At 35.7% G+C, this 24,950-nt stretch overlaps 2 protein-coding genes, 1 long non-coding RNA gene and 1 pseudogene across 4 annotated transcripts; 1 reads left to right on the top strand and 3 right to left on the bottom strand.

Moving 5' to 3' along the window:
• The first annotated feature begins 2,181 nt into the window (after positions 1 to 2,181).
• Positions 2,182 to 3,302, top strand: LOC147474475 (F-box protein At5g46170 pseudogene; annotated as a pseudogene).
• Positions 3,303 to 6,962: 3,660 nt separating this feature from the next.
• Positions 6,963 to 8,317, bottom strand: LOC147474474 (acetyl-CoA carboxylase 1-like). The gene is made up of 4 exons (XM_086585090.1): positions 8,289 to 8,317; positions 7,339 to 7,517; positions 7,186 to 7,242; positions 6,963 to 7,073 (listed from the first exon to the last, which is right to left on the bottom strand). The coding sequence occupies exons 1-4, from the start codon at positions 8,314 to 8,316 to the stop codon at positions 6,963 to 6,965; spliced, it is 375 nt and encodes a 124-aa protein (XP_086441216.1). The 5' UTR covers position 8,317.
• Positions 8,318 to 8,936: 619 nt separating this feature from the next.
• On the bottom strand, positions 8,937 to 14,486 carry LOC147474473 (uncharacterized). Its single transcript, XR_015209308.1, has 3 exons — positions 14,349 to 14,486; positions 14,202 to 14,280; positions 8,937 to 8,961 (listed from the first exon to the last, which is right to left on the bottom strand). It is a non-coding gene; the product is annotated as an uncharacterized LOC147474473 (long non-coding RNA).
• A 3,738-nt stretch (positions 14,487 to 18,224) lies between these two features.
• Positions 18,225 to 24,119, bottom strand: LOC147474472 (uncharacterized). 2 transcript variants are annotated; one of them, XM_086582027.1, is made up of 3 exons: positions 23,681 to 24,119; positions 20,049 to 20,629; positions 18,225 to 18,893 (listed from the first exon to the last, which is right to left on the bottom strand). In XM_086582027.1, the coding sequence occupies exons 1-2, from the start codon at positions 24,036 to 24,038 to the stop codon at positions 20,091 to 20,093; spliced, it is 897 nt and encodes a 298-aa protein (XP_086438153.1). In that variant the 5' UTR covers positions 24,039 to 24,119; the 3' UTR covers positions 18,225 to 18,893; positions 20,049 to 20,090. The 2 variants fall into 2 exon arrangements, with proteins under 2 accessions (XP_086438153.1, XP_086438152.1); XM_086582026.1 differs by having other exon boundaries at positions 18,225 to 18,882.
• Between the last annotated feature and the right edge of the window lie 831 nt (positions 24,120 to 24,950).

The following is a 24,950-nucleotide window of genomic DNA, read 5'->3' as shown; positions in this document are numbered from 1 at the left end:
GACTACTGCACAATACTACCCCACCACCCATGCAACAAGTTCCAAATTTCGATAGGTTATCCTTCGTTTCCTGGTTTCTCATGGCCATATCTTCCTATGTTATGTTTTGGCTCCTTGCCTCAGTTTAAATGGCTCTCTCTCTTGCCACCCTGAACAGAAAGACAGAAAAAAGAGTTCTACATTGTAACTAATTGTTTAATTTATGTTGTGCTTTTTGTATGAGGGCTGAGATGCCTTATTTTCTAATAATAGAAATGTATTTTCCAGTACATGCTACAAATGCATTTGTAAAGGGTGTATTTTGACATGACCCATACATTTTGAGCTGAATCAGTATCCTACTCCGATGTTTCTTTTTGTAGGGTCAACCCCGTGTTCATTAATCCGACCTTGGGTAAGTGGTGACTAACGAAATATAAATGAGGCGACTTAATCTTTATATATATATAATAGCAGTCCCTTTTCCTGCTCTCTGAGGGTGTCCACGTAGGCTAATTTTAAGTACCCTTTTTACTCACGAGAAATCAGGATGGATTCAGAAAAAAGTGGAGAAAAAAGTGGCCGAACCACTTAAAAAGTAAAGTGGAGAAAAAAACTGCGATAGATGTCTCCCACTTAAAATGGAAACCCAACCTCAAAAACCCACGACTGTTCCCAAAAAAAAAAAAAAAAAAAACCCACGACTAAAATTAAAAACAACTCTTGAGATTCTCTACCCGCATCTAACCAAACCGTTAATCGGGGACGTGTGGAACCCTATCTTCCGTATCTTCCTCCCACAAATCGCCGTGAAGCCCGAATCGCCTTATGTCAGTCTGTTCAAGGGCAAATATCGAAAAGAAATATTAGAAGTTTTAAACTTTTAAAACACCGAATGTTGTGGAAATAACAAATAAACCTGCGTATTCTAAATCCTCCTTTTCTCTTCTTTCCTACGTAACAACTATTGAAGACGTATTCATCGCAATGTTTGAGACTTTGAGTGTTTAAAAGAAGGTAATAAAATGTTTCATTAATCCTTATTTAAATTGGCTTTTTAGTTATATTGTTTCTTCTCAAATCAACGCCTATTGATCTCCTTCTCTCTTCAAGTTCTCACGGCACATCGAATTAGGTTCGTCAAAACTCCATACAAATGTGAAGTGCTTTCTATGAAGGTATACTATTTCTCCTCGAAATTTCGTAGTTGTTGATCGTTATATCTTTTGGAGTTCCGATAACTCATGGGAATCAATTTACTGATGACGCCTTTTTTCTTATTCTTTTTGGTGATTTGGTAGGATTTTATGGGTTTTGTTGACATGGGTATTTTAATTTTGTCAAAACTTGGTTTTTCATTAATGGGGTTTTGTTAACATTGGTTTTATGTATGATTTGTTGAATTCTGCAGCTTATTGTTGTATTTGAATATAATTGGTTGTCTTTAGCTGTGAATGTAATGAAAGTTTTGGTTTTCTTTCATTTCTTGACGATATTGACATGAAGATGACCGAGAATACATATGTGCATCTTAATACGATATTGACAACTACTCCCCACACTTTGAAATATGGGAGTTAGATGATGAAATATGAGAGACACCTCATAAGCCGATAGCATAAAAAGCTCTTCCACCAAGTAATCAACTCATTAGTTACTTGTCTCGACAATGGTGTCTAACATAGATATGTCAAAGTAATTTCTTAATCTTTTTATACATTATTAAGAATAGTCAAAATAGGTCAGTTCAATAGGCTAACTTGGCTATCAACCCCTTAACTTTTGTGTAGACGACATAATATCCCATGATGTTTTGCCTCGACATTGCTTTAACTTCAAGTACTTTCTAAGACACATTTTTTCACAAGAAGAATTGTTAACAAAGTAAATGACACTTAAATATAGAAGTTAGAAGTTATATTGTCTGTTTATATATATATAATAGCAGTCCTTTTCCCCGGTCTCGAGAGTGTCCACGTAGGCACATTTTAAGTACCCACTTTTACTCCACGCAAAATCGGAGAAAAAAGAAACGCCTTAAAAACTTCTCTCTTACCAACGAAAAATCAGGATACAAAGAATTTTACTAAAAAAAAAAACTTCACCAACCGTACACATGTTTGTATGCTCCACGTGAGAATCCTTCTTCTCTTATCTGATCTGTGGAGTTTATGTTGAGATGGTTTCATATCTTGATACAAAAATGGAAGATTACCAATTTACTTCTCTAAAGAAGAAAAAACTTTAAGAGTAAGTACTTCTTCAACCTCAACTTCAGTTCGAGGGGTGTTCTCGAGTTTTGTTAGATTCTTTTACGATGGGATTGTTAAGCCACTACAATCTATTGGACAGTTTCTTGGTTCGTCGAAAAGATCGAGTGGTGGGTCTATAAATTCGACTACTGCTTCCACGTCGGATGATGAGATTGGATCATCATCAACTCATCAAGTGGTGTGACTCATCATACACCCACACAGGTGTTGAAGAATTTTAACGAGATTCGTAGTCTTCGAATTGGGAATTGGGGATAGGTGATGCTGTTTTATTGAAATTGCGAGCGGATTTTGGTTCATCCACTGTTTCATTTTAGGCGCGTTGTCAGTTATTCCTAAGGAGAATAATGTTACTGGGGCTGTTGGTAATAGTTCAAATAATAATGGGAGTATTCCTGAATCGTTTTATACAAATGGGGGTTTGAAATTGCGAGTGGTTTGGACTATTAGCTCTTTGATTGCTGTTTCGGCTAGGCATTATTTGCTACAGCCTATAATTGCTGAGCATCAGACGCTTAACAGTTTGGTTTTAACTGATGCGGATGGGCAAGGGATGCTTTGTATGAATAAAGATCAGCTGGAGGAACTGAGGGGTGAAGCAGTGGAAGATGTGATAAAAAGATTGAAGTGATTATTAGCTGGAATTTGACTGATAAATTGGTTGTAAACTTCTTCGTTGAGGAACCTTAGCAGGAAATCTCTGTGAAAAATGAAAATTTGGGTTGCTGTAGAGACTAGAGCAGGTGCAGAAGAGAAGGAGAAAAGGGGAGTTGAAAGTATACGGTCAAGAGTTTTATCATAGTAAGGAACTAAGGATCACCAAAACCTCAAGATATCTCACCAGATTACAAATCATATATGTGTCTATTGTAGCCATTTATTTATTTGTTTTCAGTCTTGATGTTAAGTTGGTAGTTGTTACTTTGCTGATTGCTCCAGGAATACATGATCGGAGATGATTCATATTAATATTTATGTTTTAGACTTCTCCAATTGTGATTGTATCGGCGGTAATTTTCATATGTGGACCATTGACAAAAATGGGATTTGTTTTCAAGTTATCGATCGGACCACTTGAGGGAATACCACCAAATCAGATATAAATAGAGTAAATAAGTTCTCAAATCATTCTCAATGAATTGCCGATAGAGAACGTTGAATGTTAAATTTTCATCTTTCCAGTTTGGTTTTTATTTGACTTGATTATCATGATCTCCTACAAGCATCGCGAGTGTGATGAACAATATAGGTTAATGTCGGTAGTGACAAATTAATGTCGATGGTGACAAATTACCTTGGGGCATCTAGATCGGACTACTTTCGAAATATTACTTTGGATAAACCAAAGACCCCTATCCGAAAACATGCAATGATCAAGAATTTTTTTAAAAATAAGTGGTATACAACATATATATCTACTCTACTATACCGAAAACCCTAGATTTATAACTCCATAATGCCAAGAATTAAACATGGCTACTTCAAAGCTTGAGTTTCCACCATCCACGAACTAGCGTCCACAACAAGGTTCGGAAAACTTGGCAAGTGGAAAATCAATTTTATGTCAACCCGGATCAAATGTGTGTTGTGGTACAATTAGAGGTAGTGGTATGTGTGTGAGAACACGGGCAGTTTACTAGCACTTTCACTAGACAACCGGGTCGGTTTTCCCAGTTGGAAATATAATACACGTTAGAAACAAAAGATGAGGCTGAATTTGGGTTTATTGTTGAACCTGAACTTGGACAAGTTGCTAAGATGACATGTGAACCTGCAAAGAAGTTTACACCTAGATTGACATTGCTGCAAAAGACTATTTTATTTGTTCTACTTGCATGGAATTTAAGAGATTAAGTTCTAAGGCGTAAAGCTTGATGAACAAGTTATTGGTTTGATAGTAATGACCAATCTGTGTTGCTTTAGAACGTTTAGTAACTGAACTTTTCTCGATCATCAATCTTTGCTTATCATGTTGAACAACATAAAGGTAAGGAAGTTTATGCTTGGTACATTAGTTGGTTAATTTATTTAGCAAACATTTAGTTCATCCGCCCTGTTTTTATGCAGCTTTCATTATTATATAAATGCTATATTTATAGTGTCCACGTGAACAGGGAGATTACTAAAAATTTGGAGAAAAAAAAGGGAAGTTTAACTCAACTCCACAAAACCCGACTTTCTTCTTCACGTAGGAAACCAATAAATCAGGACAGAAAAAAAATGGAAACAAAACCTACAAAAGAATTCACATACACTATTTAAAACCCATCGCACCTTTTTCCAAAACCAAGCAATGTGCTCTCCCATACTTGGAAGAGAATTCCATGTCTGACAAGCATTGATATCCATTGTTTCAGTTTCGCCTGATGATTCATCCCTCAAAGCTAGAAAATTAATTTGTTCATCTCTCTTTAGCGTTAAGCTATTTCGAGATTCACGAAGGTGGAAGTTTTCACCGCGCTCATCATGGTAATCAAAATCGGGTAGTAGTGTAAATAGCTTTGCAGATGCACTTTCCTTCAAGTTGGAGGAAATACTTGACTCTCAAGATTTGCTTTCCTTAGACATGTTTTTGGGTGACAAATGGTTGGTTATCTGAAAGCTTTTGGACCTCCGGATGCTACATCCATATAGGCCACGCTTTTTGCTTGACAATCTCGGTTTATCACTATGATGAATAGGCTGAGGAACATCGATGATGAGTGACATCCATTATTCAATCCATCCAGTCTTCTTAATTTTCCAGACAAACGCGAGTTGTGAAGAAGTCCCCAGTGTTAAATTCATGTTTAAGCTGTTTTAGCCAATAGAAACAGGGAAACGTAAATTGCTTGGTGAGAAATCATTTAGTTGTGGAGTCCCACTCTTCTCGCGCGATTCTAGCTTTCCGAATTCCGGGGAGCCGAGATTGTCATTCATTTCCTTATTACGTAACAAATATGAAGAGTAGTTGAGATAATTGTGGTTTTCATGTTGCAAAGGAGTGGAATTAGTACTTTTGAGGTGGTCTTTAGATGGGACACGAGAACCTAAACCATCCATGTCTTTCTTTCGCACACATAAGATTGGGCTTCCCTAGATTTAAGCATATATGGCCTAGAAATCAGAATTTGACCCACAAAGGTTGTCTGGAAAAGGGTTAGAACAGGTAAGCCACTCTTCTTATCAATCGGCGTTAAAGGGTTTTGCCAACTGCCTCGACTTAGTAATCTAGCATCGACCGCGGAATGATGTTCCTTCATTGGGGATGTTGCTTCCGTAAGAGCTAATCTAAGTCTGATGAGAAAAAACGGGACTTACTTGCTTCCCACACGGTAGAACCCGGTTTAAAGAGATTAATAGTTCGAGTTTTGGTCTCATTCTCTGCAGAAAAAGACAAAAATCCTTTCGGCGTGAAAATACTTCCTTTTTTTCCACTAAAGTTGAATAGTGGATTGTGTCGCAGATTCGATCTTGAGTTTCTTTCATCCGTAGCTTGCTTCCGTTAAAGCAATATTCCACGTGATCTCACAAGCCATTGATGCAACAAGATTGTCACAACGTTTGGTGCATCACTCCACCATCTATCAAGAGATCGATACATGTATAACTTCTCAACTGTTTGGCCAAAATCCTCTTCAATCTTCGGTAATTCAAAGGTAAAACGGATTTTACACTTGCAGATTAGAATGTAGATTTCCTCACCGCATAGAATCCGGTAGTGCATACAGCTGTTAGGCGTTAAATTTTGTCACCTAATATCATCATGTATGTACTCAAGTAGACCTTAATACAGTTGTTGATAATTTTCATGTTCAACTAATTAAAACCTTCCATCGGGTGTTTTGTCTCTTTTCCAGGAGGTGCAACTGATGGTAGAGAATTTCAGCGTCCATCTTTCCAGAATGAGAATTATTTATCTCCAAATAGGCGTAATGAATCCTTGGGACCTTCCCGGTAATTATGAAACTTCGTACTTTTATTTTAGTTAGTAGTCTCGACTTTGTGTTGAACTCATTTTTGTTTTGTTTATGCGGACAAATCTTGCGGGGATCTGAATGGTACTTCTTTTGTCCAAGAGACATGACTAATCGTGCCACCGAAATTGGATATTGGAAGACGACGGTAGAGATAGACCCATCTGTAATGGCCCGCATTAATGGGGATGAAGAAGACCGTTTTCTATTTAGGAAGGGGCACCGAGGAGATAGGACAAATTGGGTTATGCATGAATATCGACTTGAAGTCAAGCAATTGTTTGACACCGGTGTCGCAAGTAGACTTTGTTTCAAATTTGCATGTAGTTATATTTCTTTGGTTTATGACCTGTTTGTCAAGTTAAATTGTTGTATTATGGTTAATCTAATATTAGAGTATGTGATTACGCTAAGTGCTATACTACATATTTTGCAAGCAGTCTTTTCTATATTCTTCATCCAAATGAGATATGTATCACTAGCACAAAGTACATAGAGCATATAAATGGCAGCTTGAAAAGAAAGGGCAAGTTTTGTTTTTGCTAGGGTCGCAGCCAAATTTGTCGAGCCGGAAAACAATATTCCACAGATCTCACAAGCCATTGATGCAGGTTCGTGTATGCTATACCTTAGAATCACATCTCCCAAGATAGATCACATGGCTGTTTCCATCCAATGGAAAATTAATGAATTCAAAAGCTGCTTTTAAACGGCTTATACTCATGACAGAAATTTATTTATTAAGAGAAAAATCCTACCTCGTCGGTAGACCCCATCCGCAATGCAATGTTTGTATTTCTGCCTCAACCTCGGACTGATTCATCCTTAATTTAAAGCTTCTTGGTCCTCCCTTTACGATGTCAATCTAAAAGACAAAATTTTAGAAACTCAGTGAAGTACCAAAATAAACCGTAAAGAAAATAGTTTCAATCAATCCAGAAATAACAATTCATTTAAAACCTATATAAGAAAAGTACCGTGTACTTGCTTCCTTCGATGTTCAAAGAAACTTGAGAATGGACAAGTGATATGTGCTGCACTTAAAAGAGTTCATTCAGCAACTAATATAAATGACAAAATGTGAGGATTGCTGAACTCATCTACGAAGGTACTCATGATATAATTAATACCTTGGGTGGAATTTGCCCCTTTTCAAGATAACCAACATAGTCAGAAGGATAAAGAAACTCCACTAACCAGAATTGCTCATCTTTTTTAACCCATGAGTCGTTCCATCCATGAACAAAATCCAACAAGAGAACAACTTGAACAAGAAGAAACATTCCTGAGCCAAATTTCCATGCCGATTCTGCATTTATAGAAACTAACAGTAAGCCACAATCCAAACTCAAATAAGGTAGCACATGAATGAAAATCTATAAGCAATATAACATACTTGAATACATACTCTAACTAAAGTGGTAACAAAAAGTCAATCTGTAACCAACTGAACTTATCTAAAAGTAAAACAAAAATCTGCACCCAGGGCTGTATATCAGAAATAATAACTCTCTGGCTAACTAGGATTTGACAAAGTTTAAACTTTACATGTGCTCTAGATAACAAACCCGATGTCGAAAAAAAGCTCCACAATTTTTCATCAACTAGGTGTTCTATCAAACCAACTAATGGTAAAGCTCAATAAAGCGAAAGGTAAGCACCGGTGATGGGTGTCTAAATCTTAATATCGATGGGGCAAGAACTGCAAGAGAATACGGATATCGTTGAGCAATTAGACACCATTTTAAAATGTTAGACATTGTTGCTTTGGTGGAGGTATTCAAACGCGTCGAGTTATGTTTCAAGAGCTTAAAACCATTAAGATGTTATTCGGGGGTGTCTTTGAGGAAATTACAAAAAAAGCATTGAAATCATTAGAGCATTTGCATGAACTATTGGGAGCATTGTTTGTTTTTCCCATGTTTTTACTGACTAATAGTCAGAATCGATAAGTCTTGGATGGAACAAATGTTGGCTGCCAATCTCCATGCCATACCTTACCAAACCAACATATCCAAGTTCCTCAAAACAGAATTTTGTCATGTAAAACCAGTTTGATCCGCGGTGATTGGCAACTCACTTGAAATAAGAACGAACAAAGGAATCATTTTGCTCGTATCGTGCGCTTGCCAATAATAATCACATAGAGATTTCGAATTGCCCTTTCGACCACGTACCTCGAAAGTAACATCATGATTTCAGACCGAGCTCAAGGAAAAAGGGTTAGAATAAAAGAAATCAACATATTACCTGCTAAAGATGGAGGACATGCAGTAAGAATCCCAGTACGTCACAAAAACAAATGCTACTGATAGTCCACCACAATTGAATATGAAGTCCTGTAATCTTAATTTCCACAGCTATAAATGAAAAACAAATTTAACATATGTGAACAGAAAAAATAAAAAGCACTTACTGGCGATATAGGGACGATGTTAAGTCGGAATGAATTTTTGAGAAAGGAGAATATCATAAAAAGAAATCCTTTTTAACAACAAAGAATCCTATATGACCTTTAAATACTATGAGGAAGAGCTTACCTTCACATAATGAGCAATCTTAACACAATAAACAGGAAATTCAGTGTAAAATTTTAAGGCTCCTCCTGCTTTCCAAGTTTTAAGGACCGCATCAAAGAGCATTGTAAGAGTCTTTCCAAATGCATTTGGCTGCATCTTTTGTATTTGACTTTTAACGTAATCAAAGGGCGCGATCAAGCGTAAGGTTTAACAATCCCAAAACAGCACTTGCTCCTAGAGAAGCAAATGAAACAGGAACAGTTCAACAAACCAAAGAGCACAAATATGATTATTCCTTTGCACAGACATTAGACTACAAGAAACTCTACAAGAGAAATATCTGAAACAGTATGATTATAGTGGGGTCAGCCAACCAATTTCGTTCAAACAACCATAAGCCACATCAATTTTTTTCTTTAACAAACTTTTGGAAGGCCAGATGGTAAAACATGCAACATTCTCAACATGGTTCGCCCTAATGCCATTCCAACTGCCCAAGCCAAGAAAATCGAAGGCTATTATGTCTGCAGGAACCAGCATCCCATGTGGATTTTAAAAAATACCCACTGTTCAAATCCCTCCGGAATTTGCTCCTGCACTGTGATATAAACAAACAAGCAATGTGCTCTCCCTTCTGTTAAAACGCAAGTCTACAAGATTGTCACAAAGTTTGGTGCATCACTCCACCATCTATCAAGAGATCGATACATGTATAACTTCTCAACTGTTTGGCCAAAATCCTCTTCAATTTTCGGTAATTCACGTGTTTGCTGTCGTCTTCGAGCAACCTCCTTGCAACCTCAAACAATCAATCTACAAAAAGACATCCACAGGAACCTCATGTTATGAAAATGGTGCAAACCGGAGACCCGGACCTGCATACCCAAAAGGGCAATCTCTAATCTCAAGCTTTTGCAATTCGGGGCATCCCCTCGAAAGCACATAAGTCGATTTACACGCGTCGGTGTCTCCTTCAAAAGCAACCGATAGTGTATGCTGAACTAACTTCCCATACCGTCCAATGTAATAGAAGGCCTTATCGGTGAGCAAACCAGATAATGCTAACCTTCCGAGCTTCTTACAGTTCATTACAATAGCACCAAAGCCCATATCCATGGGTTCACCCGTCGATGGTGCGGTAGGTGTAAGCCCCGATTATACAAAGGCGGAACACCACAAGATCTGGGCCGGTTCTTTGACATGGCCACAACAAATGCATTGGTCATTTTATTGCAAAATGGAGAATTGAACACAACTTCTTACGCCTTCGAAATGGCAACAAGGCCCACTTCGAGATCGGGAATCACCGCCCTCCCGGCAAAAGCTGGAAAGACCGAAGTTCACGTGAGGTCATCGCATGTTGCACCCATGACTGAAGCCCTTCGTTACATACCATGTTGTATTTAAGCCCTTATTCTGTCTTTGTTGCATTTTTTTTTCCTCTTTTGGTTCCGATTTGGTACCTTGAGAGTTGGGACTTTGGGATACTTGGTATTAGGTTGTTAGCTTCTAGCTAACTTACCAAGAATTGTTGTAATATTTGTGTGACAATATTAATTTAGTAACTATTAAGGATCAAAAAAAATAAACAAAACACAATATTGACTCTAAAGTAGCATCAATGAATAAACTATCGCACCCTTTCATTAGCAATCATTCAAGTCGTGGTTAACCTACTTTACCTAATCATTGTTTAAACCCCGCCTTTTTATTCAATTGCCTTTTTCAAATATTGTATTCTCAAGCTTTAGATTTTTGTTCCCTTTTTTACAATGGCACAATCGAACTCATTGCTAATAGAAAAAAAAGTCGCACTTACAACCACACTAGCTAATACCACTAAAAAATTTAAGGCTATACTACCACCAAACCATTATCCCAACCGCATGAATATGAAACAATCAAACCTTATCACCACTGAACAAGATCACAACCCGCTGCCATAGGACCGTAAGCATAGAGTAGGCTAAACCCTTGAAGTATAATGTCTAACAAGGAGCCTCATCTTCGAAAAGGATGTTTCTAATGTTAAATTTTACCTCAAATCTATTTCCCGGTTTCCATCAATTCATACCTTTTCTGCTCTCCAACAACAAACTTCGATCTTTGTGCAAAATATTTCTTTTCTTTTCTTTTTTTCAATCAAAGCAAAGCAATGAAAATAGAGAACATCTGATATCTGTGTCAGTCTAGAAAACTCGAGGGAAGTCTAACCAGCAAATAGCACATTGGTGGAATGGAACACAAGACGACCTATTCAAATGGCGACAACAACAATAACAATAACAAAATACAAATATTAATAAGAATAAGAATAATACTAAAATTAACAATTCTAAGTAATTTCAAAATTCTTGAGCCAACTTCAACTTACAAATAGATTCTTTGTGGCTATCATTGTGTAGTCGACAATCATCACCGAAATAATCAATGAGCTTTATCTTTATAAAGGCGCTTAGGTAGGATAAAAGTTAAGCCACATACAAAAATGGGGAACAAAATGATTATAGACCAAAGATTCACATATACTTTCGATAACTCTTTCACATTCCCTCGGTGCTCTCATTGAAGGATATTGATTCACGATGACTCAGTCGAACCGAATCAAAGAGAAAATCTAGGCCAACATTTGCTTTATGTACATTATGTAGTTAAGTGAAAATTAGATCAGGGCTCCAAGAGCTACCAATCACAACTCCTAAAATTCTAAATGAACCCTAGACACTCCTTAACCTAAATATACATTTGCATATAAAAAAATCAAAAGCTCGAGCGAGGATGGAATCTTTTCACTTTCGATTATTCAGAAAAGGAAAGCCTCATTATAAGTGCACATCATCGACAGAAATACTAAGATGACAAGTTAATCCACCTCAATGTCAAAGAAGCACATCTCTACTATACTTTCTAATGGAGGAACACAAAAAATACACACACAACAAAGAATTCTTTTTCGCACTATACTCGGGCAATCTATGGTGGACATAGAAGATTGGCCTATTTCATGTCCTGACAAAAGCGGGGACTCCACTAGATCGCAAGGTGGAAGTTACTTACCAGCGCAGATGATGAGTCAGAACTACTTCACTATTGAAATTCGAAGTCTTTAAGCTGAATCACATTCAGTTTGAGTGGGTTAAGATAAAAAGCTTACAGGGGGCATACATTCTGTCTTGATGAAAATAACCCACAAAGGTGATCCTTACACCCAATGACCAAGTATCGAGCCGTACACTATAGTTGCCTGTTCCAATGGAATCATCTTTCAACAAAAGTAACGCCATTGTGACCCCCGCAAGTTGGAATTACCAGTAACTCTGGACGTAATTTGATATATGTGTTCTTTTGGGATGAGCTAGAAATAAAATATTAGTTTCCTCATTTTAATTTTTCCACTGGTGCTCCCCCTTTGTACAGTTTATTTCAAAGATACTACTTTCCTCTTCTTCTTTTTTGTTTGTTGGTGCTCCTAATAAATTTAGTGGAGGCCATGAAATTTATAAAACTGGCATTTGCAGGGGGTGGGGAACACAAACAAAAGTAAAAAAAGGTACAAGCACCTTATCTTAAATAGTCAACTCCGTGCCTACTCCTTCCAAAGAGATAAATAATTAACGAGCCTCGCGACAAAACATGCCTTAATCTCAGCCCCTTTTTCCGTTTCTTCAGGCATGTTCGAGCGTGAAGCAGGAAGTGCCTCAAAACAGAACAATTTTTACACAGATGGACGGACAACTGGACAGGAGCTGGATGCATAAAAGAAAACATAAAACTTGGCAATCCTATAAGATCCTTCAAAGGCAAATAGACAGATACAAGCTGCTGAAAATGTTGCAAGCAATGAAGCCAAAGTAAATTTCATCAAAGAAAAATAAAACAAAGACTTAAAACTGGAAAGTGGAAACAACGGTTTCACACTTTCACAACTTCAAAATGGGCTAAAAATATTCGACTCTAAAGTCCGAGCATACATTAGTACATTTCCCCCTTTTTTTGTCTTTCATTTCTTTTTTAGTCTTTGTTTTGGAGGAATGTTGGCAACGTATTAAATATTCTATTGACCAAGACTTCGATTGCTTAAAGTGTAACTATCAATACCAATTTTATCAAAGTGACATAGCGTGAGGCCGTGAGCTCTTGCCAGATTATTGATCCACCTTTTTCCACACGCAGATAGAGCTAACACTTCCTTGAGTTCTGAGACCAGCAATAGAGCACATAACAATGCAGCAACACTACCATTTGGTTGGTTGAAGCAGGATACTCAATCTGAACTGGGATTCATGTCAGCTTCGGTTCAGACTTCAAATGGGGATACTTCATACTTTGATATAGCTCAATCAATAAGTATAGTGATCTGTTATAATTAACAATCGCTGAATGGGATGCACAAGGACTAACTCAAAGCTTCAGAGAAAGTAGAGGACTCCCCTTGGGTGTGCCCAAGTAGAGAGTTCTTAACGCTTTTTAGTACTCCAATTCCTATCAGTTAATATACTATAATAACTATGTAGCAAATAGTCTATGAACAATAGAAGAGGTTGGGCAAAGGGAAACTAGCACAGTTTTGCTGACCGCAAGGTTCCCAGGACAACAAAGCGGTATTTAATAATGTATAATAAAAACCCTTGCCTACCGAGTTGGTCTGTTCCCACAAAATAATCTAACTCTACCAAAAAGAATCCTATTAATACTTAACTTCCTAAACAAACCTATCTATATAAACACAAAACAAAAACACTAATTAGGGATATATAAAAAATAATAATCCTATTAATACTAAACTTCTAATGACATAAGAAAACCTAATCAATTAACCTAAACAAACCTATATATATAAAAACCAACGATCCTCCTAACACAAAACAAAAACACAGTAAACTGGGGTTTTTCTTTTATTCTGATTTACATGTTGAATTCGATACATTAGTTTTACATATATAACTAAGTTCTTTTTCTTTTCTTCATTGCATACAATAGAAGATATTCAATAAAGGCTTCAGAAAGAGTTAACAAATATGGATAAGGTAAACTATTTTTTTTTACAGTATCTTATTTAATAATTTTGTTGATTTCTCTTTTATGATTCAACTGATGATAAAAACAAAAATTAAAATATTAAAGACAAGTCTCAAGTTGAAGCTACTGAGTCAATCAATCCAACACCACAATTAATTTTTCTTAAAAAACTTCAGCATCAAATCGTCCATTATATAATTTACTATACTCAGCAACATATGTAAGAAATACTGCACATTCAGGATTGGGTCATATGTATAACTCTTATGCTCCATCTTTTTAATTTGTGTCAGTACAATGTGTATGGATATAATGAACTGAACAGAAATGTGTTCAAATAACAATGTCCAAGGATCAGGTCGTAAAGGCTTCCACCTATGGATTATAAAGTATAAACCACCACAAGTTTCTAGGTTAACTAATTAAAACTTATAAATCAGAAAAACGATGCTTACAGTCCTCATGAAGATAAGCAATACATCCACTGAAAGAAAAGTCATCACCAATAGAAACAGGTGCATCAATCAAATAATCCTGGAAAAAAATCAATAGCAATTTCAGTTTCAACAGCAGTAATAATGAAAATGAGTGAAAACTAATACCTCTTTGTCTTCTTTTTTCGCTTTAGAATTCAGTGTGGGCTTTTTCCTCTCAAAATTGAATTTCAATGGAGAAGCTGAGAATCTAGAATGTCGAACGAATGGAGACGGAAACGATACATTAGCTTAAGCTTGAAACGCCATGAATGTTGAAACTTAAAGAGTCATAACGTTTCAAAAAATACAGAATGAATTTTCATGGATAGGATTTCTTTGGTCTCAAGTTTTTATCAATTTCAAATGTCCGAATCGAGTGGTCTGTGTAGTGTAGCAGTCAAATTTGAATAAAATTGGAAATACAATCCCGCTTAAAACATATGTTCACGAAATTTGATGGGCCTAGGCCCAATGGTAATAGTAAACATAGAGGTTTCTAAAACCCAAAATTTCTACCTAATTAAAAAAATCTAATTTAAAATAAGGTGATTTAGTTTTTAGGTCGTCCCAATAATATGGGTATTTACGTTAGACCCACATTTTTACATTTTTAGCTTTAGGTAACCCTATCGTTAGTTAACCATCATTTACCAAGTTTGACCGTCTATTGTGGTGTGTATGGTGTTGTGCCCTTTCAAAATGCCACAACTACCACTCCGCTTTTACACGTGCCCACACCATAAAACTCAAAATCCACATTTCAAATTACCCAACACGTGTCATAATCTTGGGTCCTAATAGAGTGGAAGCTGGAAAAAAGAGAAGCTCATTTGTTCCAAAATATCAAAATATAAGATATATACAAAACTAGAACCCTACTAAAAGTGAACTTTCAATCACTTAGTAAAACATAATCTATTAACCTAAAAAAACAATTGAACTACACATATCGAAAACCAAGTAGCCTATTTTCTTCATTTTCTCCATTATTTATAATTATTTATTGACTTCATTTTATTATGTCTATTGCAGATAATGGCGTATGAAAATTACAGACTTATGTAAAAAAAAAAAATGTTAAAGGAAATTCTAGAAACAGGACTTAACATTCAACAAGATCCGGTCTACAACGCAAAAATTAGAGAGCGGACGATTCAAAACCATCTGTAACATTAAAGGTACCGAAGAGACTTATTCTTTAACAATGAAGACATCATAGTTAAAGAAATTGATGGAAGCACCATATATTCTGCAAAAGCGAAAGATTCAAATGTGACTTTTCATGCAATACAGTTTATAAAGGATGAACGTGATATGGAAATTGAAGACTTCAATTTCAAAGAACTTATGAAGAAAAGAATAGAAGTTGAAGAGAAACATAATCAACTTGACATCCTCAAAAATATTATGCTAGATTGTTTGGTTGATGATAAACACAACAAAAAAAAATATATTATCTCAAAGAAAAAATTAAAGGAATGAAGGGGCATGGAAAGTTCCATAATAAAGAAAAGAAAACCATGAGGATTAGTACTTGAATACCAAAATTTTTATTATGTTGGTCACATAGTATTTTTTTTCATTAAACGCTTTTTTTTTAAACTTTAGATATGCATTAATTTCATTTATTTACTTCATTTGTAGCAAAATAATGTTGTTTTGAAATATATTAAGTAGTTAATGTGCTATTCGAACTACACCATTACAAAAGAAGTCTTCGATTCACTGAAGTTCATGCCCGAAAACGAATAAACCTAAAAATAGATCGACATTAATCCAAATTTATTGGAGGAAGCAATGAAAAATTAAATCTTGAGGATTCGAACATCATCTCCCAATAAAAATAAAAAACATATTTAGAAATATATATGGGCCTAAAAGAATGCCTAAAGATCAAGAATAGTGCTCTTTTTATCTGTTTTAGCCTTCAAAGATCGTGAGCAAACCATTTCCCATATACTTTACCACAAGAGCCAAGCTATATCCAATAATATAAGCATATGCTATGGTGTAAGTTTTTTTCAAACTTACAAAGTATCAAGACATATTACATTTCAAAACATAAAAAAAATACCCTCAAAAAACATAAAAACTAACAACAACTTTTTAAAACTAAGAAAACAACAGTTAGTATTTCTCATTCCAAATCCATAATCTGGAATATTACTACTGATGCAGGTCCACTACTAAACCTGTAACAAACTTATTATGAGTAGTTATTTTTTATATTATTTATCTTATTCCTTATATTGTTTGTTTAAATCAATTTTTGTCACTTTTTGGATGAATGTATTATTATTAGCATTCAAGAAGGGAAAGAAATAACAACAGAAACGATTACAATGTTTCTCAGAATTCAACTTCTTGACTCTTTCTCAACATTCCATCTCATAAGGATTAGTACACCAAACGGAAGTAGAAATTCATAGAGCAAGACTTTGGGAGCAATTCTGCGTTCAAAATGCTGAGAATATTGAGGTATCTTTTTTTTTAATCATCCACTTCTTCTGTACTTTTGTTACAAGGAAAGATCAAATTGCCTTTGCTTTCTGAACTGCCCCCTGCCTTTAAATCATTGTATGAAGGATCTAATGCCAATTCGAGGTCATTTCATCAGCACATTCGGTCATACAATGCGTGTAATGCTTTTACAAGTCTTGGTGTTAATCCAGACATGCGTGTATTGCATGGGCGTGGTCCAATATCATTTGTTATAAATGAAATACTCTACCATAGAGTCAGATCATACATAATCAGAAATAGCAACAGAGATGCATTAATAACATTTCTTCTGTGCAGCTGTTGTTAGTTGCTCTTACTTTCAGCCATTATAAAATTTTATAAATTTACACCATTTACATTAAAAAACTGAAAAATAACATCATTTCCAATCAACAACAAGTTCTATGTACAACGAAAGAGTTGTGGGATAATGCAACCCAGAATAACCTTTCTTCTCAAATCCTACAGTTTTCGGCCACCTTTAATTGACACTTCTACTCTGTCCATAATCAATTATTTCCCAATTGATTTACATAAACACACAAAATATAGCTGATAATGGATGTAAACTTGAAAAGATTAACACTTTTTTCCTATGAAAGCAAGAAACCATTACTAAATGTTCAATCATAATTTATTCATAATATAGCCAAGTATCATTATCTAATAACTAGATTGAAGCAATATTACGTGATAATTTTATAAAATATCACGTGATATTTTATAAAAAACCGAACTTGAGAAGATAAAAAACCGTCCACATAAAAAATTAAGTAAAAGAAAATATAATATGCATATCTCATAGCTTTACATAGAATATGTGGATAACAGTTACACAACCGAACTGGAAAAGACAAAAAACAACACACATAAAAAATAAAGTAAAAACCAATATAATATTTATACCTCATAGCTCCACATAGGTATTATAATTTTCATAATAATTGTATAAACGGCACCCGTTCATAGAACGGGTTCGAAAACTAGTTGTAAATAAGTGGCCATTGATATCAATTTAGCTTAGTTTTGTTGGATTTAAGCATGGGCACATGGCCACCTGCAGTCGAGGTTTGATTACGGTACCGACAGATTATAACTAAACATGATCAAGCCATTATTTACGAATACATTTATTTTGTTTTGTATAAACACTACTCCGTCACTGTTAAGGGGAAATGTTAAAGATTTTCTTCTCCTACAGTTACAGGTTCATTTCCATTCTCTCCGCTCCAAGATACACTGACTTGGAGTTTAGAATCACCTGGGATTAGCATGCTGAGTAGCATGCTGAGAATGATACTAAATATTGGGCAAAAATGTTTTGTGAAAGAGTCTAGCTAGCCAAATTATTTGTCAACCAAATATTTGCCATTATAGGAATATAGTTGTTTGTCTCAGATCCAATTGATTGTGTTACTCAGATTCTCTTCTGGGTTTGTTAACTCTAATTCTCACAGGTTCAAAATAGTGGATCCCAATCCCAACCCTTAAGAGGGACAATTTGCCCGGAACAACATGAAAATGAAGCATTAATAGTGCAACGTCTGCCAACTTAAATGGCATACAAACACATCAGTAATTGGGGTTAAGGAATCTATTTCTTTTCCACGAAACAAACATACCCTCAAAATTAGCTGCATCACACATGGACTGCCACTGCTGCAACCACAAGTTCAGCAACTTATAGAGATTGCACTTCGTAGTTCGAACCTTATTTACTCCATGTCTAAGTCCCTCTCGAGTCTCCAGCGTTAGTTCTGCAGATTGTCCAGCTGGTCCTCTACCATGTACTCCATCCAAGGCTAACTTCAGGAGTTCAGGTGGTGGTTTCCAAACTTGGACAGACATAGGTACTGAACTATTACAACCCAACTGAATATTAAACTATACTAATTCCGCCATGATATGAGAATGGTGAATTAGACTCCTAGGACAATAACCCAACTTAAAGAAACAAAAGGACTGCTTGGGGACTTAGATCTCCTCCAAAGACTCGTCAGACTCCAAGACACTTCAGTGCATCCTCCACTGAACATGCAAACCACACTCCGACAATCAGAACACACTCATTGTGATACTTATGCATAAGAAACCCCAATATACTGACGACAAATTCACTGATCCAAGCATAACTAGAAACACAAGCATCAGCTGTGACCTGCACAAAAACTTCGGAACTTGTTTATAGAAACTTCAGTCGAGTCATATTCATAACCATTTTCAACAAAGTAAGCATCATTGAGCAGCTTCAGAAATTGGAAGAAGAAAGGGTCCTTAAACAGGGAGAGTTCATCTCTAGTATAATTGTGAAGAGGGAACATCTCTTCTGAAAAGGAAGGAGATTATTGGAAGTGGAAAGAAGTAAAGGGTATGTGAGCAACGCATGGGGACGATTAAATAAATATTTCCAAGCATTGGCTTGAATGCAGAATAGGATTTTAAGGACATCTCCAAAATCAGAGTTGGCAATAAGGAGCAAACTGGTACAGATAAAACTTAAAAACACATATTATTGATTCCTATACATCTCTTCAAATAGAAACAATGCATATTACTTTGAAGAGGTAGACTGTGAATATAATTTCTATTTCTAAAGAGAACAGTTAGTGACGTAATGAGGTTTTCTTTGTCTCCTAATGTATAATTTGTTAATAATATCAAGAGATGATTATGAACTTAGCAATTTTTCGGTCCCAATCAGTAGAAATAAATGATAATATTTTGGACTGGATTAATCTTTTGGGAAATAAATTAAAGAATGTATGACTAACGTTGTTGTCCATTAATCTGAGCTAAACATTAAGGCTGAGTCCAATAGCTCCCTATCCCTTTAAAAGTAGTGTTAAAGTCAATAAAGTAGAGCTAAAGTCAACAAAATAGAGCTAAAGTCAACATATTTTACTCTCTATCATTATTTTTCTATGTATATATACAAAGGATTCTACTCTCTATCTCTATTTTACTCTCTATAAAGAGGAAATTAATGATAGAGAGTAAAATCTGTTGACTTTAGCTCTACTTTTAAAGGGATAGGGAGCCATTGGACTCAGCCTAAGAGATGGTTTTCAGACCAAGATGACAAACAATATAAGTTTGTCACCAATTCATGCAAGAAGGGGAACTAACTGAATGGCACTTGAAAGCAAACCATTTAATCTTTTAACAGTTCAAGTAATTAAAACATTCAATCTATTATCCGAAAAGACATCTCAAATATCTTTGAAAGCAAATAACATAAGGTAGTCATAAACCTCCAAAACATAAAAACAACAATCACATGCTCAAAACTTGATAGTGCCCATACATATAAGAAAAGACACTTACCAGCAGACCTCAGATTGACTCAGAAAAGGAGCAACTAACAATCTAGTTTGTTCTTGGTGCAGCCCACTCTACTCTAAGGATGAGGTTGTCATAACCATAACCATTGAGCTTTGCAATAGCCTTCTCGGCGTCACCTTTGTGTACAAAGTTGACAAAACCAAAGCCTCTGCTCATGCCAGTTTTCTGGTCGTAAGCAATGTAAACACGGCTCACAGGACCAAAAGTACTGAAGAGATCTTGCAGGTCAGGCTCACGCGTGTCCTCTGAGAGATTGGTAACACGAACCGAGTTCTCATCATTCCTACGCCTCATATCCTGTCCGCTCCTGTCAGCTCCAGCCCTCTGACTAGGAGGAACATAAGCTCCCTTTGATGTGCCAGAACTAGGTGGTGCGGTTTCAGAAGCGGGAGGTTTGTCGACAAAGCTTTCTGGTGGTTGAGCAAGATCCTTGAAAGGGCATTGTGCAGTCCAGTGATCACCTCTCTTACCACATGTCCTGCAAACCATGAGAACAGCACCCCCGCCTTTCCCAAGATTTGACAGGGGATCTCCTGCAATTTTGCCTTCATCTGGTTTGCTACCTACAGACAGGAAATCTCTTAAAATTTAAAACCAAATCTAGAATGATCCAAGGAAAGATGAAAGTCGAATAGTGGTAATGAGGAAAACATACATACACAGTAAACCAGATAAAAAATCCAAAAGTATCATAGAAAATTAGCAAAAGAAAATTCATGAAAAGGAGCATATTGAACCATTCAAGTTTGAGACAACTTTGAAATGCAATAGCAAATATTTCAACTCAAGAAAATAGAGAGTGAATGATATAGAAGCCATCCAGTTAAGATATGATGGACCAAATAGATATAACTTGTAGATATAAAGCATATGTCAATGGAGCATTTGGAGCTTACATGTTGAGGTGTTGATTTTTCGGAAATATGATCTACCTACTGCAGCTAATCAAGGGAGAGTGGCGTTGCTGGATTTACCACTGCAGCTAATACTGTCTCACGGAGAACACTGTGACTGTTAAAAGCTCCTACGGTTGCTCCCATAAGTCCTTTGGATTTGCATAAACTCATCACAACTTAGCGCTATAAAAGAACTAGGTACCAATGCCAAGAAACACATGATTTTAAGAAAAAACCGAAGCCTCGTAAAAATATCCCTGCTTTTTTATGCCATGGAGAATAAGTGAACAGGTGTTTCCAAAGCACTGGATTGACTAAAAAAATTACTATTGTCTGTCTCACGGGATCAAGCGCTAAAGTCAGTCTATCAAATGCACCACATTGTGATACTTATGCATAACCTTCATTGCTTTGGACAAGGTAATAATGATGATGTTTATTTCTTACTAGGTCATGTTTGTTTGCTAGTAAAAGTTGTATAATGTTCAAATGTACAACTATAAATTTGTCAGTTATGTTTCGCATTGGCTCTTTGTTATTTTGTTTGCCTCTACTTGATGGATGCATAGTCTTAGAGTTCTGCAGATTGATAAAATGGGGTGATCTTCCTGCTCTGTTCTTAGTATTTCCTGTGTCTTGTGTGAATTTGAATGATATATCAATTCTATGCTTGTTTAAATAAAGGCATTCTTGTTCCTCATTCTCATCTGATATGCTCGTTTGAAATCTTTATGTTGAAAAACTCTTTACGTGATATGATTTGGTAGTACTAATAGGTGAGTGCATGAAGACTATGTGAAAGGTGGCTTAGAAATGTGGCCTCCTAAGTCCAACACAAATTTTTTGTTTGTCATACTAATTCTTTGCTTCATTCTGGAATCATACTAATATCACATTGATTCCTAAGATTCCTAACCTTAATCAGGTTAAGAATTTTAGACATATTAGTTTATGTAATAGCATTAGTTGGAGAATTATATCTACAATATTAGCAAATAGGCTTAAGCCTTCGCTAGTCAAAATCATTTCACCTTTACATTCTGCCTTTGTTAAGAATAGACAAATTACTGATAATGCTAAGAGATTTTGCAAAAAACTTAAGAAAATGAAAGGTATTCATGGTTTTTTGGCTATTAAGTTAGATATGCCTAGAGCCTTTGATCATATTAAATGACCCTTTCTGTTTAAAAATTTGAAGCAGTTAGTTTCTGTCAAGATTGGATTGATGTTTGCTTAACTACTACATCCTTTTCTATTAATTTTTAATTTGAATGGCTCTCCTTTTGGTAAGTTTAGTGCTTCTAGGGGGATATAAGCCAAGGTGACCCTTTACCCCCCAACCTTTCTTTTAATCATTTGCACTAAGTTTTTGTCAAGAAATATTGCTCATCTTCAGAGTACCATACAGGTACATGGTGTTTGTATCTCCAGGAATGCTGCCCCAATAACTCACCTTATGCTTGCTGATGATTGCTTCATTTTCTTAAGAGCTAATCTTATAGAAGCTCATAATATTTTAGTATTTTACAGTGTTTAAATAACTATTTTAATATGTCAGCTCAGAAATTAACTTTCATAAATCTTCTTTAATTTTTAGTCATAACTTGCATGTTAGACATAGAAAATTGATTATAGAATTCTTAGGATACCCTTTAGTAATTCTAACAATACTTATATAGGTGTAAGTTTCAATCCAGTGAAACCGAACCAGATCGGTACTTCTAAGATCCTTAAGAGTGTTACTTATAAGATTAACTCTTGGAGGAACAAACTTCTTTTTAAGGCAGGAAGAGGAACTCTTATTAAGAGTGTTGTTTGTGCTATACCTACTTAGAATATGCAAACTGATCTTTTTACAAAAACCTTCTGTCATGATCTTGATATTCTTAGCTCTAATTTCTGGTGGGGTACTACTAACCATAATGACAATAATAAAATTTATCTTTAAAATTGGACTAGGTGCTGTGATAAGAAGAGTAATGGAGGATGTGGTTTCAAGCATACTTATGCTCAAAGTATGACCTTGATTTCAAAATTTTGTTGAAAGCTCATCTCTGAAAGAAACTTGTTCTGGGTTAAGCTTTTAAAATGCAAGTATTTTCCTAATAGTTATTTTTTGCATGCAAAGGCTAGGAGGGCTGCTTCTAAATGGTGGAAGAATGTTACATTAAATTAAGAACTTCTAGTTATTGTATTCCTTGTTGGTCATAATATTAGTATTTAACTGTTCTAGCTAATGTTGCTTACTTTATTTGGTTGGATGGAAATAATCAAACCTTTGACCCAAATTAAGCGGATAATTCCATCCTTTCTATAGCACCACCCATTAATCTTCATGCTTGCAACAGATGGAGGTTTTGAGTATGTCACAAACAAGGCAGGGATTGGTTTTACCCTAAAGAAGTGAAATGACAAGATAATATTTGCAGGAAGCAAACCACTCAGTGCAAGGTCTTTAGAAGAATCAGACCTGCAAGAGCTAAAATCCGGATTGGACAAAGTATTGCAGCCAGCTTGGAATTGAAAAGATTGTAATTATCCTTCAAACCAAAATCCTGACTAAATTCAACCTTTTCCTCACTATAAACCCAACCATATTTGAAAACTAAACTAGTTAGCTATAAACATATGATAACTTTCTCAAAACTAGCAATATCAATAATAAAATCACAATAATAATAATCATAATAAGAGTTTTGTAAGGAGAGGGAATTGAACCAGGGGCTCTAGGGCGTTCAAGAATGATCTCTTCAGTAGAAACCATAGTAAGCCGACTACCAATCTCATCTTTATTAGCAGCTTCCCCAAACTTATCCCAACATCTCCTCTTAATAGCCGCTTTACTTAACCTCGCCTTGGCCAACTTTCTAGTACGTACGGTAGTTGTCACCTTAACTTTCCTCCCTTCTTCATTAATTTTATATGATATTATTTTCTTGACACCATTTGCGTCAGGTTCCGTTACGACTTCAGGTGGCGAAAAATAATTATAATCTTCATTGCGGTCATCTTCGTCTTCTAAATCTCCCCATCGTAGTTTGTTGTTGTTCAATTGGTCCACCATCGTCATCGTCATGGTTTTCTGTATTGCCGCTGCCTAAGAAGATGATGCGATGGAAGTTTTTTTTTGGGTTTCTGACTTGATTGAGTTGTGAGTTGGAGGGTAGGGTACAAATAGGGCTTTGATGGAAACGGTGTTTTATTGGGCTGGGCTTCAGGCATTTAATACGGCGGACATCAAAACTTCATTTTGCAACCCATTTAGCAGCTGTTGTGGAAGATTAAATATTTTGATTGACTGATGCGCACGCAGGGGTGGATCCATCATTTTAACTCTCTCTGGGCTAGACAACGATAACCAAAGTCTTAAAAAAAAAAAAAAAAAACTGAAAGACCAGAATTCACAAGTAACCAAATATATATATTAATTCATTAAAATATCTAATCAAGTTCGACTATAAATCTATTTAAAAAGCAAAACTACTTAAACGGTATTTTACGGGTCTTGTGGGTGTCAAAATCATCTATTAACAAATCTAGGTCAATATCATTAGGAAAATCTCTTTCAATATAGATGACCATTGAATCTGCAAGAAACTCATCCTCCATCTTGTTTCGAAACTGTGTTTTGATAAGTTTCATGGTTGAGAATGCCCTTTCTGTAGTTGTTGTAGATATGAGAAAAGTAAGTACAAGACGAACCAATCTATCAATCAAGTGGTAGGACTTTGACTTTCCAGTTTCAACTAATCTTCTACACATCTCATACATCATGGACAAATTATGGAAAACCGAATTACAATAAACATCAATCTCATAAATGATGCAGCTGAGTTCTCAATATAATTAACTCTTGATCACTCAAATCTCGATTATTAATTTTAATTCCCATCATGGTCAGGACCAAAAGAAATGCCCACAAATTTCTCAAATGTTTCCTCAAACATGAAACCTTACAAATTACTCCTTAAGAAAACACGATTTCAAT

The sequence above is a fragment of the Coptis chinensis genome, chromosome 9 (assembly GCF_015680905.1).
Source record: "Coptis chinensis isolate HL-2020 chromosome 9, ASM1568090v1, whole genome shotgun sequence".
Lineage (NCBI taxonomy): Eukaryota > Viridiplantae > Streptophyta > Magnoliopsida > Ranunculales > Ranunculaceae > Coptis > Coptis chinensis.
Note: the sequence above shows the minus strand (reverse complement) of the source record. Positions and strands in the feature narration are given on the sequence as shown.

What these genes read in the sequence shown, in the direction of transcription:
- LOC147474474 (XM_086585090.1), bottom strand. Translation starts at nt 8,316, where the DNA reads ATGATTCCTTTGTTCGTTCTTATTTCAA. An exon ending in TTTGTTCGTTCTTATTTCAA is followed by an intron (nt 7,518 to 8,288) that starts GTGAGTTGCCAA and finishes CTATAAATGCAG; the next exon opens with AATCGGCATGGAAATTTGGC. An exon ending in TCGAAGGAAGCAAGTACACG is followed by an intron (nt 7,074 to 7,185) that starts GTACTTTTCTTA and finishes TTTGTCTTTTAG; the next exon opens with ATTGACATCGTAAAGGGAGG.
- LOC147474472 (XM_086582027.1), bottom strand. Translation starts at nt 24,038, where the DNA reads ATGACGATGACGATGGTGGACCAATTGAACAACAACAAACTACGATGG. An exon ending in TGAACGCCCTAGAGCCCCTG is followed by an intron (nt 20,630 to 23,680) that starts GTTCAATTCCCT and finishes TCCTGTCTGTAG; the next exon opens with GTAGCAAACCAGATGAAGGC.